The 12,391-nt window shown below is 41.7% G+C and overlaps 1 protein-coding gene across 2 annotated transcripts in view; it reads right to left on the bottom strand.

Annotated features, from left to right (window-relative positions):
• HTT (huntingtin) overlaps nt 1–12,391 on the bottom strand; it is a 235,476-nt gene that overhangs the window by 106,378 nt on the left and 116,707 nt on the right. For both annotated transcript variants that reach the window (XM_053251882.1, XM_053251883.1), the window contains exons 34-35: nt 7,024–7,079; nt 1,620–1,768 (exon numbers count right to left, since the gene is read on the bottom strand). In XM_053251882.1, coding sequence (XP_053107857.1) covers nt 1,620–1,768; nt 7,024–7,079 — 205 coding nt within the window. The remainder of the gene's footprint in view (nt 1–1,619; nt 1,769–7,023; nt 7,080–12,391) is intronic.

Raw genomic sequence — 12,391 nt, 5'->3', positions numbered from 1 at the left:
TTATTAACTTATCCTCTGCATTCATCTGGTAGTCATTTCAGTGCTTAGCTTTTTATTGATAAATTTTTAATTTTTAGAACTTGTTATTTTAATTGTGGTTTTAGCCTTGTCTTAACTTTTTAACCTTTTAAATGTGTGTTTTATATTGTATTCAATATGCTATCTTATTCTATATTGTATCTATTTTATTAAAGTTGTAAGCCGCCCCAAGCAGTAGAATACTGAAGGGGTGGATATACAACTACAACAAGTAGAAGTAGTAGCATGGGTCAATGCAAACAACTTATGTTTTTCGTGGAAGTGACCCCATGTTCTTATTTACTTTACTAAGATTCCATCAAGAGAGCTGAAAGCTTGCTGGTGATAAGAAACAGGTTCATCATAGAAATAGATAATCCTTGTCAAATATCAACCAAATTCCTCGAAAAGTAAAAGAGTAGAAACAAGCTAACATAGTTTAAATAAATAAAATACTCCAACATAATTCAATTCCATTAATAGGCCAATTACTGGTAGACAAAGGATCTCACGTAAGGCTCCTTGGGCCTTATCAGGACATCAGTCCTTTATCAGGACTAAAACATAATATTAAAAGAAGATAGATGATGTGTGTAAACTGAACTGGAATAGCAATGACAACAAATGAGCCAGCGTGGTATAGTGGTTAGAGTGCTGGATTAGGACCGGGGAGACCCAAGTTCAAATCCCCATTCAGCCATGATACTAGCTGGGTGACTCTGGGCCAGTCACTTCTCTCAGCCTACTTGACAGGGTTGTTGTGAGGAGAAACCTAAGTATGTAGTACACCGCTCTGGGCTCCTTGGAGGAAGAGTGGGATATAAAAAAATGTAACAAAACAAAACAAAAAACAACTATGAATGTGCATGGAACCAGTTCAAATGACCGGCAGTTCCGCCAGTTTGAAGGTGGGGCAGATGTCTGCCTTTAAGGCTGGGGGAGGGTGCACTTACCCCCCACCAGTGCTCAGGTTTTTGAAAGTCCATCGGGGCAGCAGCGTACCTCCCTGCTGCCCCGTTGCCCCCTTGGCTGGAGGTACCTGATGCACCTGTGAGTACCAGACGCGTGCGCTGGGCACATAGACACACATGTTGGATTTGCATGCTCATCCGTGCGCCATGCACGCAGCCAACGCATACAGGCACGTTGGGTACTTCTGGTCAAGGGGACAACGGGGCGGTGTGCTGCCACCTCAACGGACTTGCAAAAACCTGAGCAATGGCGGGGAGGGAAAGCGGTGGGAGGGTTAAGTGCACCCTTAAAGACAGACACCCTCCCCGCCTTTGAACATCCCCCGCCCAGTTCTGTGCACATCCCTAATAAGAACTATGAGGTTTCTTGGGAGGAAAAACCCATTTTCTACTCTCCACAACTCTACCTGTCAGTTTGACTTCCTTAAGAGAAAGTTTAGACCTGGCCCCTGAAGATATCAAACAAAGCAAACATATTGACATAAATAATTACTTTTAGAGGAAACGCCTCAACTCTACTACAGAAGTGGTTTTCAGCTCTAATTAAGTCTCAAATTTAATACCACAAAACACCTACAACATTTTTAGCACTTGGTATAATGTGTTTTACTACTTTTGCTCTTTAATTACCATGCGTGACAGCTTTTCTTCCACTGGCCATTATTCCATCACAGAGTTGAATAATTTTAGGAATTCCAATTATCTGTTTGGAGTGGTAGCGCTCATAAGACAGTAATACCAGGAAGAAAAAAATACTAGGAATAATTGCTTCCGATTCCCTGGGGAAAAAGGTAGAGAAATGTTGGACTTACCCATGACAGTTCTTTCTGGTCAGAGAAGAAAACATCCTGTAAAGATAGGTGACTCTTCCTGTATACTTCAAGGAGGAAGGACTTATAGACTGAAATCTCTGGGTAGGTGTGGGAAGAAGAGTCCCCTCAGTTTCTGAGGCTACAACAGCTGACTAAACTTAATCTTAGAACATAATGACTTAAACATGCCTGAACAGAGAAACACCTCTAGGTTATATGAAGAAACTCCCAGTTTCCCTAGTATATGTGTAACTCTATCCCAGGATGTCATCTTCTGCATAACCAGAAAGAATCCTCAAGTCCTACATTCCTTTCTTGGTCATGGGTGGATGACATCCTGTAAAGATGGGATGTTTAGCATCAGTCCCTATGCTATGTCCTCTCAGTGTGGGCAGCTGCAGTTTGTAATGTCCACTTACTGTAGAACATTACACAGAGCCATGGATTATTTAAACTAAGGTTTAGAAAACCTGGATTAGCGTCACAGACTATCACAAGATCTTGGTTTGTTTTGCCATATTGTGGTATGTTTAGGTCCCACCTCTACTCCTTGCCTTCCATGCTTTAGAGCAGGGATTCTCAATGTTGAGTCCCCAGATGTTATTGGACAAACTCCCATAATCTCCAGCCCCAGTGGCCTTTGGTTGGGGATTATGGGAATTGAAGCCAAATAAGACCTGGGGACCCAATGTTGAGAATCCCTGCTCTAGACTGCCTCTCCCTATGCATGGGCCTTGGAAGGGTGGAGCTACTGAAACAAACCAAAATTAAACCATGATTGGGGGTTCAGATATTACACAACACCATGGCTAGGACAAACCAACCAACTTAAAATCTTAAGTTTGGATCTTTGGTTGACTGCCTGAAATAAACCACAGTTTGTAATGGCATAGGTTTATACATACAAACAAACCATGTTAGATTAAACAAGCCATGGTCCCATGTATTGTCTGAACCTACCTTGAATCTGGATTGAAGACAAGTTTTTATTCTCAGACAGAACACCCAGGTTGGACATTATCCTTGTTTTTTGTTGCTATTACTGGATCCTTAGTGCCAGATGACTGAACAACATCTTACAATATCTTAGCTCAAAAGGTAGCTTTGTCAATGATCTTATTGCCAGACGTAGATCCCATGTAGAAAGTTTGCATAGCCAAGAAGGGCTAATGGACCTGGCGCCTTTCAAGAATTGCCAACAGAGATTTCTGGTGAAAGGTGTAAAAGCCTGGCTACGCTGATGAAATCAATGTAGTCTGCCTCTTTAAAATATGACAATGTGGTTTTAGAGAGAAATTGGCCTACAAAAAAATCCAGCTCTGGTTGGAACCACTTTTTCCCTTGTGTCACCTCATAAACATTTTGCAAATCATCTCATTCATTCTGATCATCAAAGTTTTAAACAAAGGCATCACCACCTCAAGAGCTGCATCATAGTATATAAGCCCCCTCAAGTTGCACTGGGCAACTTTCAAGTGGTGATGAAGAGTCAAATCAGATCTGGATGATTTGCTGAACTTTGTGAGAGCAGGTCTGCTAAGACTGATAGATGCCAGAAATATCAACAACATATTCTTCATATTCAACAGCCATAGTCCAGAGGGGAGCAATGAATGTCACTCCTGCTCATTCCTGCAGCACTTTTCATAAGGCTTTAAAAGACCAAGGGAAGAAGTGCATGGCATACACTCCAGCTAAGGCAATGTCAGGGCTCCTGGTATGGAATCTCAAGAAAAGGCAGCTCAGTTTGCTCTTTAAGGGAAAAAGCTTTACCTGGTTTTCTATGCTTGCAAACACCTTAAAATGAAGACTAACTCTCCCTGTCAGCTTATGGCAGCTCAACTGATCTGCTTGAATACAAATCATTGCATGTGATCTGCTCTCTAGAAGGCATGAACTTGTTCCTTGCTGACTGGTCACAAGGGCTTTACAGTTATATTATATGCCCTAGTTGGAGGACTAAAGGCCACCTCCAGCCTCAAAGGCAGGATGCCTCTGAGTACCAGTTGCAGGGGAATAATAGCAGGAGAGCAGGCATGCCCTCAACTCCTGCCTGTGGCTTCCAGGGGCATCTGGTGGGTCACTGTGTAAAACAGGATGCTGGACTAGATGGGCCTTGGGCCTGATCCAGCAGGGCTGTTCTTATGGTTCCTGATAAGCATATGCTCATTCTCCACCTATTGGTTAAAGCGTGGTGTAGTGGTTAGAGTGCTGGACTAGGACCAGGGAGACCTGAGTTCAAATCCCCATTCAGCCATGAGACTTACTGGGTGACTCTGGGCCAGTCACTTCTCTCTCAGCCTAATCTACCTCACAGGGTTATTGTGAGGAGAAACTTAAGTATGTAGTACACCACTCTGGGCTCCTTGGAGGAAGAGCGGGATATAATAATAATAATAATAATAATAATAATAATAATAATAATAATGGCTAGAAGAGTGATCAGTTGCTCAAGGCTCTAAGAATACCAAGATATAGTTGGATCATATCCCTTAACTCATAATCTGGCAAATCAGCAGGCTAGCATCTGTTTTTATCTGAACCTATGATAAGGTTTTGAGCATTTCTTTTAAGACAAAATGTGAAGGGGGCCATATCACCAAAAAGATTATCATCACTTTCTAATTTTCTCAGATTGACTTCATCTGTCTCAAATGAAAGTGGCTAGACTGGATCTAGCTCAGCACTGTCTCTAAACAGACTGGCAGCGGCTTCTCCAAGGCAGGAGTCTCTTTTAGCCCTATCTGGAGATGCTAGGGAGGGAATTTGCAATCTTCTGCATGCAGTATGCTGATGCTCTTCCCAGAGCGATTCCATCCCCTAAGGCGAATATCTTACAGTACTCACACATGTAGTCTCCCATTCATATGCAACTAGGACAGACCCTGCTTAGCCAAGGGGACAATTCTTGCTTGCTGCCACAAGACCAGCTCTCCTCCCATTTCAGCAGTAAGCCACAAATTCAATTTACCACAAGGAATCAATACTAGTATACCATAAAAGTGCCAGCTTTAAATCGTTTATTAACCCCTTCTCTGACACACTTTATCTCTGGAGAGATTTGCACTAATATTTGCAGCTCAGAGGGCAAAAGCTCTTGCAAAGATAAAATCAGCTATGACCAAACATCCAGTGAGCCCAGAGGCTTCATGCATTTCACATAGCAAAGTTTCATTTTTCTTTTTTATCAGGATAAATTCAAATTATCCCTGTTGATAGGGAGAACTATCCACAGTGGAGAAGAAAAAAAACAAGAGGGTTCCTTCTCCCAAAGGAGATTCCAGGAGCCTCCAAAAGTTGGGTCTCCTTGAAATATCATCTGCCTTTTCAGGATGTCATCTTCCCATGATTGAGAAATATTAATATATACAACCTTATTTATGTAGATTTTGCTACTTTAAAAAAAACAAAAAACAAGTTTCATGCATTTAGGCTGAATTTAGCAATCTCCAAAACAGGTTTTTCATACTAAATCTACATGTGAAATTAGTGTATTATTCAACAGGTTAAATACCTAATTCCCCTCACCCCCCATAAAGATCAGACTAAGAAGAACAATAAACTAATTAGTATCAAGTGAATTGTGGTGACACATAGATCCAATCCTACTGTGAGGAAGCTCCTAAAATCATGGGTCCAGTTGTACAATGTTTCTCTATGGGTACTTTAGAGCAGGAAAATTATTATACAGCCACACACATAGCACTTGTTTTCACAGGCAGTAAAGTACACAGATGATCAACCTACAGAATGAAATGGTGGGAAATGTGTCTACATAATTCTAGCAAAACAGCATTAAGCCTGGAAGTTCAAAATACTCAAATAATAATATTTCATCAAATATTTTATGTAGTACATATACTATGACTTCTCGTGATCAAAAACCTACAAATGGTTTTTTAAAAACTTTCTGTGCTGCTGTTTCATTTAGGGAGCAGTAAGACCCCATCTTGGTTTAATGTACGTTAAAAAGTACATACACTACCTCCTAAGATTGTGGTGTAGTGGTTAGAGTGTTGGACCAGGACCGGTGAGACCCGAGTTCAAATCCCCATTCAGCCATTAAACTCACTGGGTGACTCTGGGCCAGTCAAGTCTCTCTCAACCCAACCTAACTCACAGGGTTGTTGTGAGGATAAACTTGGGCTCCTTGGAGGAAGTGTGGGATATAAATGTAAAAAATAAATAAAATAAATAAAATGTGTTCAGAGGTAGAAAGAATACACATTGTAATACAAAGGAGAGGACACAGCAACTACGGTCCACTGCATTCTACCCATTTAGTTGATTCTAAGCATTTTTAATCCATGGTAACAGATTCTAGAGGTTTGGCAAAGAAGAAAAGTCTTCTCTAAAATAGCATTCTCCTGTTGTCTTTTCAGGCCCTTAGTTATTTTAACCAAATATGTCAAATGTAATATTCTTAATATAATTGTATTTGGGCTGTGTCAAATATTCACCAGCAAAAATCTGGGGATCAAAAAGGGTTTTTTCAGAGATGGTGCAAAACGTCCCATGAAAAAGTAAAGTCAATCGAGTCCCTGTTTGGATTTGTTTGCAGCCATTGTTTCTGCTGTTCCTTCAATGCCATTTTCTCCTCCCCCATTGTGTCAACTCAGCTAATCAGGGATCACATACTGGGTGTGAAGGTGTCACAGTGCTACATGTAGCAAGACTTAGCTACTAATCGAGGCATAATAGGAGAATTCCATTACCAGTTCACTGGAGCAAAGGTCTGGCAGCTCATTTGATAATTTAGAAAGGGAGTGAACGCATTGGGCTGAAGCGACTAAGTTTTTGGAAGGACCATCCCTGATACATATATTTTCACCCTTTTGAAGATATTCAACTGGGTGTTAAGACTTTAGTTAATGAAATACTATTCTGTCCCTACTGTACATGACCACAAAATCCAGGGAAAATTAATCTCACTGCATTCATGGGCAGTGTGATTGAGCCAGTTATTTCTGCCTTGCCATTATGCAGTGAAGCTGCCATAGTGCCTAAAAGATCATCAGCCCGGTTGTCTTGGTAAAAGGAATAAATTCTACACCCATACAAACACATCTCTTTTCCCTTTCAAGCCCACTCTTCATTACGAAGGATGCATTTTTCAGAAGGCATGAAAATGTTCTCAAAAAATTGGTGCCTGTTTCAGATCAGCCCTAGTTTTTACACAAATGCATGCAATTTCAGGAAACTGTACAAAACTCGATTTGTACCTGAACTGTCCCACTTCAATGTATTCAAACTGCTTTAGCACAAATCCAATGAACACCTACAAGAAAAGCACATGACCACAATAAACAATGCAAAAAATATTGAATAGTCACCATGCTTAATACAACATACCAAAATGAAATGTGATGTGACTTTTGTCTTTTAAAACAAGTCACTTGCTGCACATATAGATTATTTCACAAAAGCCAATATCACTAAGAAAACACAACCGATATATTTAAAAGGAAATTCATGATTCTTGCAAAGTACAGAGCTCCAAGAGCCATGTGTGTTTCAGCACCTCCTGTGGAATAAGCCTACCAAAAAGAGATATTTAACTTACAACAAATGCCCATTTTTGTACAAGTATAGAGCCCACTCTCCAAAATAGCATATCCCCATGGTAGGACAACAGGATCATAGAAAGGCAGAACTTTAGTAGGGTGAAGAGCACTCCTGGAAGTGGCAGAGCAAGAAACACTTTTCTACCTTGGAGCAATATGGTAATGGTAGGGAAAGCATAACTAAACTCAGAGAGAACACTGAGAATATATAAAAAATGATAAGCACTTGTAATGATCAAAGCAGGGTTGAGGTGGAGATACAAAATCCCTCTAACTGTGTGCAGTCCCGGGTAGGCTGCCACCACCCACTTTTTTACATAAGCAGATTCACCCTTCCAAGGGAATATTCTGGGAGTGTAAAATGGGGAACCCCTCTCTATGTAGGCTTGAGCAGTCTTAGGCCTTCACGAGTGTGACTAGGGCAGGATCCAATAAGGAGTGACACTCTATAACAAAGATTTATTAATAACTGGATAAGGAAAACTAAAGAGACATCAACAATCACTGCTTCCATTCAAGTAAAACGCTTCCCCAGAAACTACAAAGAACCATGCAGTCAGATCCAAGCACTTAAACAAAAATAAAGTCTCTGACACATCTAGCTAAACTGGACCCTATCGTTCCTACTTACCTTCAGGTAAGGAACTTCCAGATGATTTCCAGCCCAAGGCTGTTACTTTCCCCTTTTCCTATAGTAATTGCTGGTCAGACCTCCTTCAGAGGACTCCCGGGAAGAACTGAACTCTAATGTACACCTCCTAATTGGACAGGCTATTGTCCAGTAAACCCTGCCCCTCACTCTGGATTGGGCCACAGGGATTTGATTCTCCTGGGCTTTCTTACTCTAATTGAGGCCTAGTTACTCTAATTGAGGCCTAGTCCTCCCTTAAGCCTGACTATCACTACAGCACTGAAGAAACAGACACAGAACATCGCTGCCTTCCTCTCCTCTTCCTTACCATTACCATATTTTCCCAGTGTGGGAAAGTGCTTTTTGCTCTGCTTTTACGTGCAGACAAAACACTTGCAACACAGACTGCCTACTGCTCATCTAAAGGAATATGAATTGACAATAGAAATTTGAACAGAACAAATTTTCTGAAAGTACACAGGCCAGTCTTTACACCTGGAATGCAGAAACAGAAAATCTCATTTGGTGGGTCTGCAGTTTGTGCTTGGCCACACCCAAAGCTATTTTATAAATCAACATCCTGCCGCTGTAGCCCAGCATTCTGCTCAGGGCTCCAAATGTTTTATTTGGTTAAGTATTTGTAACTCGCCTTTTGACTAAATGTCTCCAAGGCCACTAACAAGACATATTAAAACCAATGCAAAATCTTGTTACATAAAGGAACACACCAAAATTTAAACATACTGTATCATATAAACACTATCTATCTATCTAACTGATTGGTTTTTATACCGCCCTTCCAAAATGGCTCAGGGCGGTTTACAATTAGCAGGATGACTGAGCATAAAAGCAAAAACACAAGCAACAGCTAATCAGAGCAACACAAAAGGCCTCAAGAAGATAGGTGCCTTAGCCTGGTATCTAAAGCTAATAAAACAAGAGGAAGGTGGACTTCCCCAGGGAGAGAGTTCAACAGCTTCAGTGCCACTACAGAGAAGACCCTTTCCTTATAAGCCTGGAGGCGTACAAAGCAGGGACTCCAAGGAGGATTTCAACACGCAGGTAACTTTAGATGGGAGCACATTATTTTTATGTTATCCTGGGCTCAGACTGTTTAGAGCTTTGATCTGTTAGTGATCCGGTAACATTAAAAAAAATGGGAACTGCGCCTGTGCAGAACACTTCGGGCACAATTAGTTAGCTACTCGTGGTGCTGACCAACCGCCCACTGCGTGTGCCTTGCATTTGCTCATATTGGTGGTTTGGTGCCTCTTAGTCCAGTTTCTTGATACCTGCTCCAATGCAGCCTTCCCTTTAAATATGTAGGCATGGGAGGTTTTATGAATGTTACCGGATCACTACCAGATCACCTGTTAAGAGCTAAGCAACCTATTTATCTGGGTGGTGATCTGATAACATCCATAAAAATGGGTGACTCACAAGCTTCACTATACCTGAAGATGGGAGCATGTAGCCACTGCAAAACCCGCTTGAGCACACCCCTCCCAAAATTAGCTGCTACTGCTGAATGGAGGTCTACTGCATAGTGCTTCACAAATGTCTCTTCTGATGCCAGTGTTGCAGCCATGAAAATATCCTCGAACTTAATTCCAGACAAATGTGCTGCCGAGGATGCATACGCCCTTGTAGAATGGGCTTTCACTGCCTTAGGAGGATCTACCTTCTGCACCTTCTAGGCCAAGTAGGTAGTTTCTACTAGCCAATGAGCAATCCTTTGTCTTGAGACTGGATTTCCCCCATCTTTCAGCTTATAAGTGACAACAGTATAAGTGATGTTTTGATTTTCTAATTGCAGATTGCAAACAGAACAGAATAGCATGTTGCACATCTAGACTATGCATTGCTTTTTCCAGTGGTGATTCTGAATTTCGGAATAAGGTGAGTAGAACAATATCTTGATTCATGTGGAAGTCAGAAACTATCTTTGTCCTGAATTCCAGGTCCAATTGCATCACTACCTTGTCATCGTGAAACTTTGTCTACAGTTCATCAGTACACAAAGCAGTGAGTTCACTCACCCTTTTTGTCATAGCAATTGCAATCAAAAACACTGTCTTAAATGCCACCATTTTAAGTTTAGTCATAATCATGGGTTCAAATGGCCTTTCTGTTAGGGCTGATAGGACCAGAGAAAGATTCCATCTATCCATGGGTCTCCATATCAGTGAGTACAGATTGTTCACCCCTTTCAAAAATATTTTACTGCCAGGGTGACTGAACACAGGTGTCCCATCACAATCTCTGGGAAAGGAGGCAATGGCAGCCAAATGTACCCTCAGTGAAGTATTTGCTAGGCCATCTGCCTTTAAAGTTGTCAAATAATGCAAGATGTCCCTTACAAACTTAACACTGATTGTGGTTTTTAGTCTGACTTTTAACTTGTTTACTTAATTTGGTTAATTTTATTACTTTTATTTTACGTTTATTTTATTGTTGTGACCCGCTCCGAGCAGTCGTGAACTGGAGGAGCAGGGTATAAATGTTTTAAATAAATAAATTACAGAGGCATCCCTGGCTTTGAAGCCTTGTGCCCTAGTGTGTGCTCTGAATCTTTTCCATTTTGCACTATGGTTCTTTCTCATGGACACCTTTTTATCGTTTAAAAAAATGTCATCTAAAAGTTCAGCTGCCACGCTGTAAGCCTCAGGGTTTGCAGGTTTGGATGTAACAGATGTCTGTGCTCCTGGGTGAGCAAATCCATTAATTGTTTCAACAGTATGTGTATCCTTGCTGACAGTTTGAGTACCTGTTGAAACCAAGGTACCTTTAGCCACTATGGGGTGATCAATATGCAACGAGTGCCATCCTGTAAAATCTTTGCCATCAACTTGTTGAGCAGTGGATATGGGGGGAACAAATAGAATAAGCTGTGTGCCCATTGGAACTGGAATGCATCGCCCTTCAATTGCCATACTAGACCCACTCTTGAACAGTATTGACTGTGTTTGGCATTGTCTTTCGTTGCAAAACGATCTACAGAGAATTGTTCCCAGGACTTGAAAGGGCCGATCAGGCAGTTTATCTCCCACTCGTGTTGTTGAAGGAGCACTTGAGACCTGCTCAAGGCATCCACAAGGGTATTGTTTATCCCCTTTATGTGTATTGCCACCAGATGCATCTTCTGTGGTACGCATCAGTTCCATATTTGCTGGCTTAGATTGCAGAGGGAGCGGGACACTGTCCCTCCGCTTGTTCACCTACACTATCGTAGTTGTATTGTCCATCTGCAGTTGAACTGTCTTCCCCAGCAACTGTTTTTGAAACAACTTTATTGCCTGAGAAGCTGTGAGCAGCTCTAGGAAATTTATATGTAATGCCTTTTGTGCAGTGTTCCAAAGCCCCTGAGCCTCCAAGTCTGACATGTGAGCCCCCCCCCCCCCACTCCGCCTGTTAGAGAGGCATCCGATTACATATTTCCATTACCGAAACTCTGAATGGAGTCCTCTCTAGAAGGTTTATGTCTTTTGTCCACCACAACAGCAAATCCAGAACTGCGTCTGGCATGCACAGTTGCAGGTTCTGGCTGTCCACATTCTGATGCAATGCTGCTAAGTACCACTGTTGTAGTTTCCGCATGCGTAATCTGGCATAGCGGAGCATGGCCGTGCATGAGGCCATCAAACCCATTAACCCTTGAATTGTCTGAGCCCTTTGTACCGGACTCAATTGCATCACTAGAATCAATTTCCGAATCCTTAGAAAACATTTTTCTGGCAGCAAGGCTCTCTGCTGAACCATATCCAGAACCGCACCTATGTATTGCAGTCTTTTGATGCATACTAAATGCGACTTCTTCAAATTGATTTGGATGTCCAACTTTTCCAGGAGAGTTGTCATGCAAGTTATCTGATAAAGTAACTCTTCTCTTGTTTTCGCTGTCAGAAACCAGTCATCAAAAAAAGGAAACATTGTCACACCCTGTGTGCCTAAGTCTGCCACCACCACAGCCATGCATTTGATAAATACTCTTGGTGCTGTCGCGAGTCCAAAAGTAGCACATTGTATTGGTAAATCTTCTTGTCCACAATGAACCTCAGATACTTATTGTGACTTTCCTATATGCCGATGTGAAAATACGCGTCCTTTAGGTCCAACACTACAACCCATTCCTCCCCATGTAGAAGAGACAGGATAGCTTGCAACGTAATCATACAGAATTTTCTCACATCAGCATACCAATTTAGCCGCTGCAGGTCCATTATAGGATAAATATCCTTGTCCTGTTTGGGGATTTGAAAGCACCGGGAGTACAATCCCCCGTGTCTGCTTGCCCACTGTACTGGAGAGACTGCATCATTCTATAGCAGTGTCTCCACTTCCTCCATCAATGCTGTTGTTGCAGGTGTGTATTTCATGCCCACATAGACTGGCAAT

The sequence above is a fragment of the Hemicordylus capensis genome, chromosome 5 (assembly GCF_027244095.1).
Source record: "Hemicordylus capensis ecotype Gifberg chromosome 5, rHemCap1.1.pri, whole genome shotgun sequence".
Taxonomy (NCBI): Eukaryota; Metazoa; Chordata; class Lepidosauria; order Squamata; family Cordylidae; genus Hemicordylus; species Hemicordylus capensis.
Note: the sequence above shows the minus strand (reverse complement) of the source record. Positions and strands in the feature narration are given on the sequence as shown.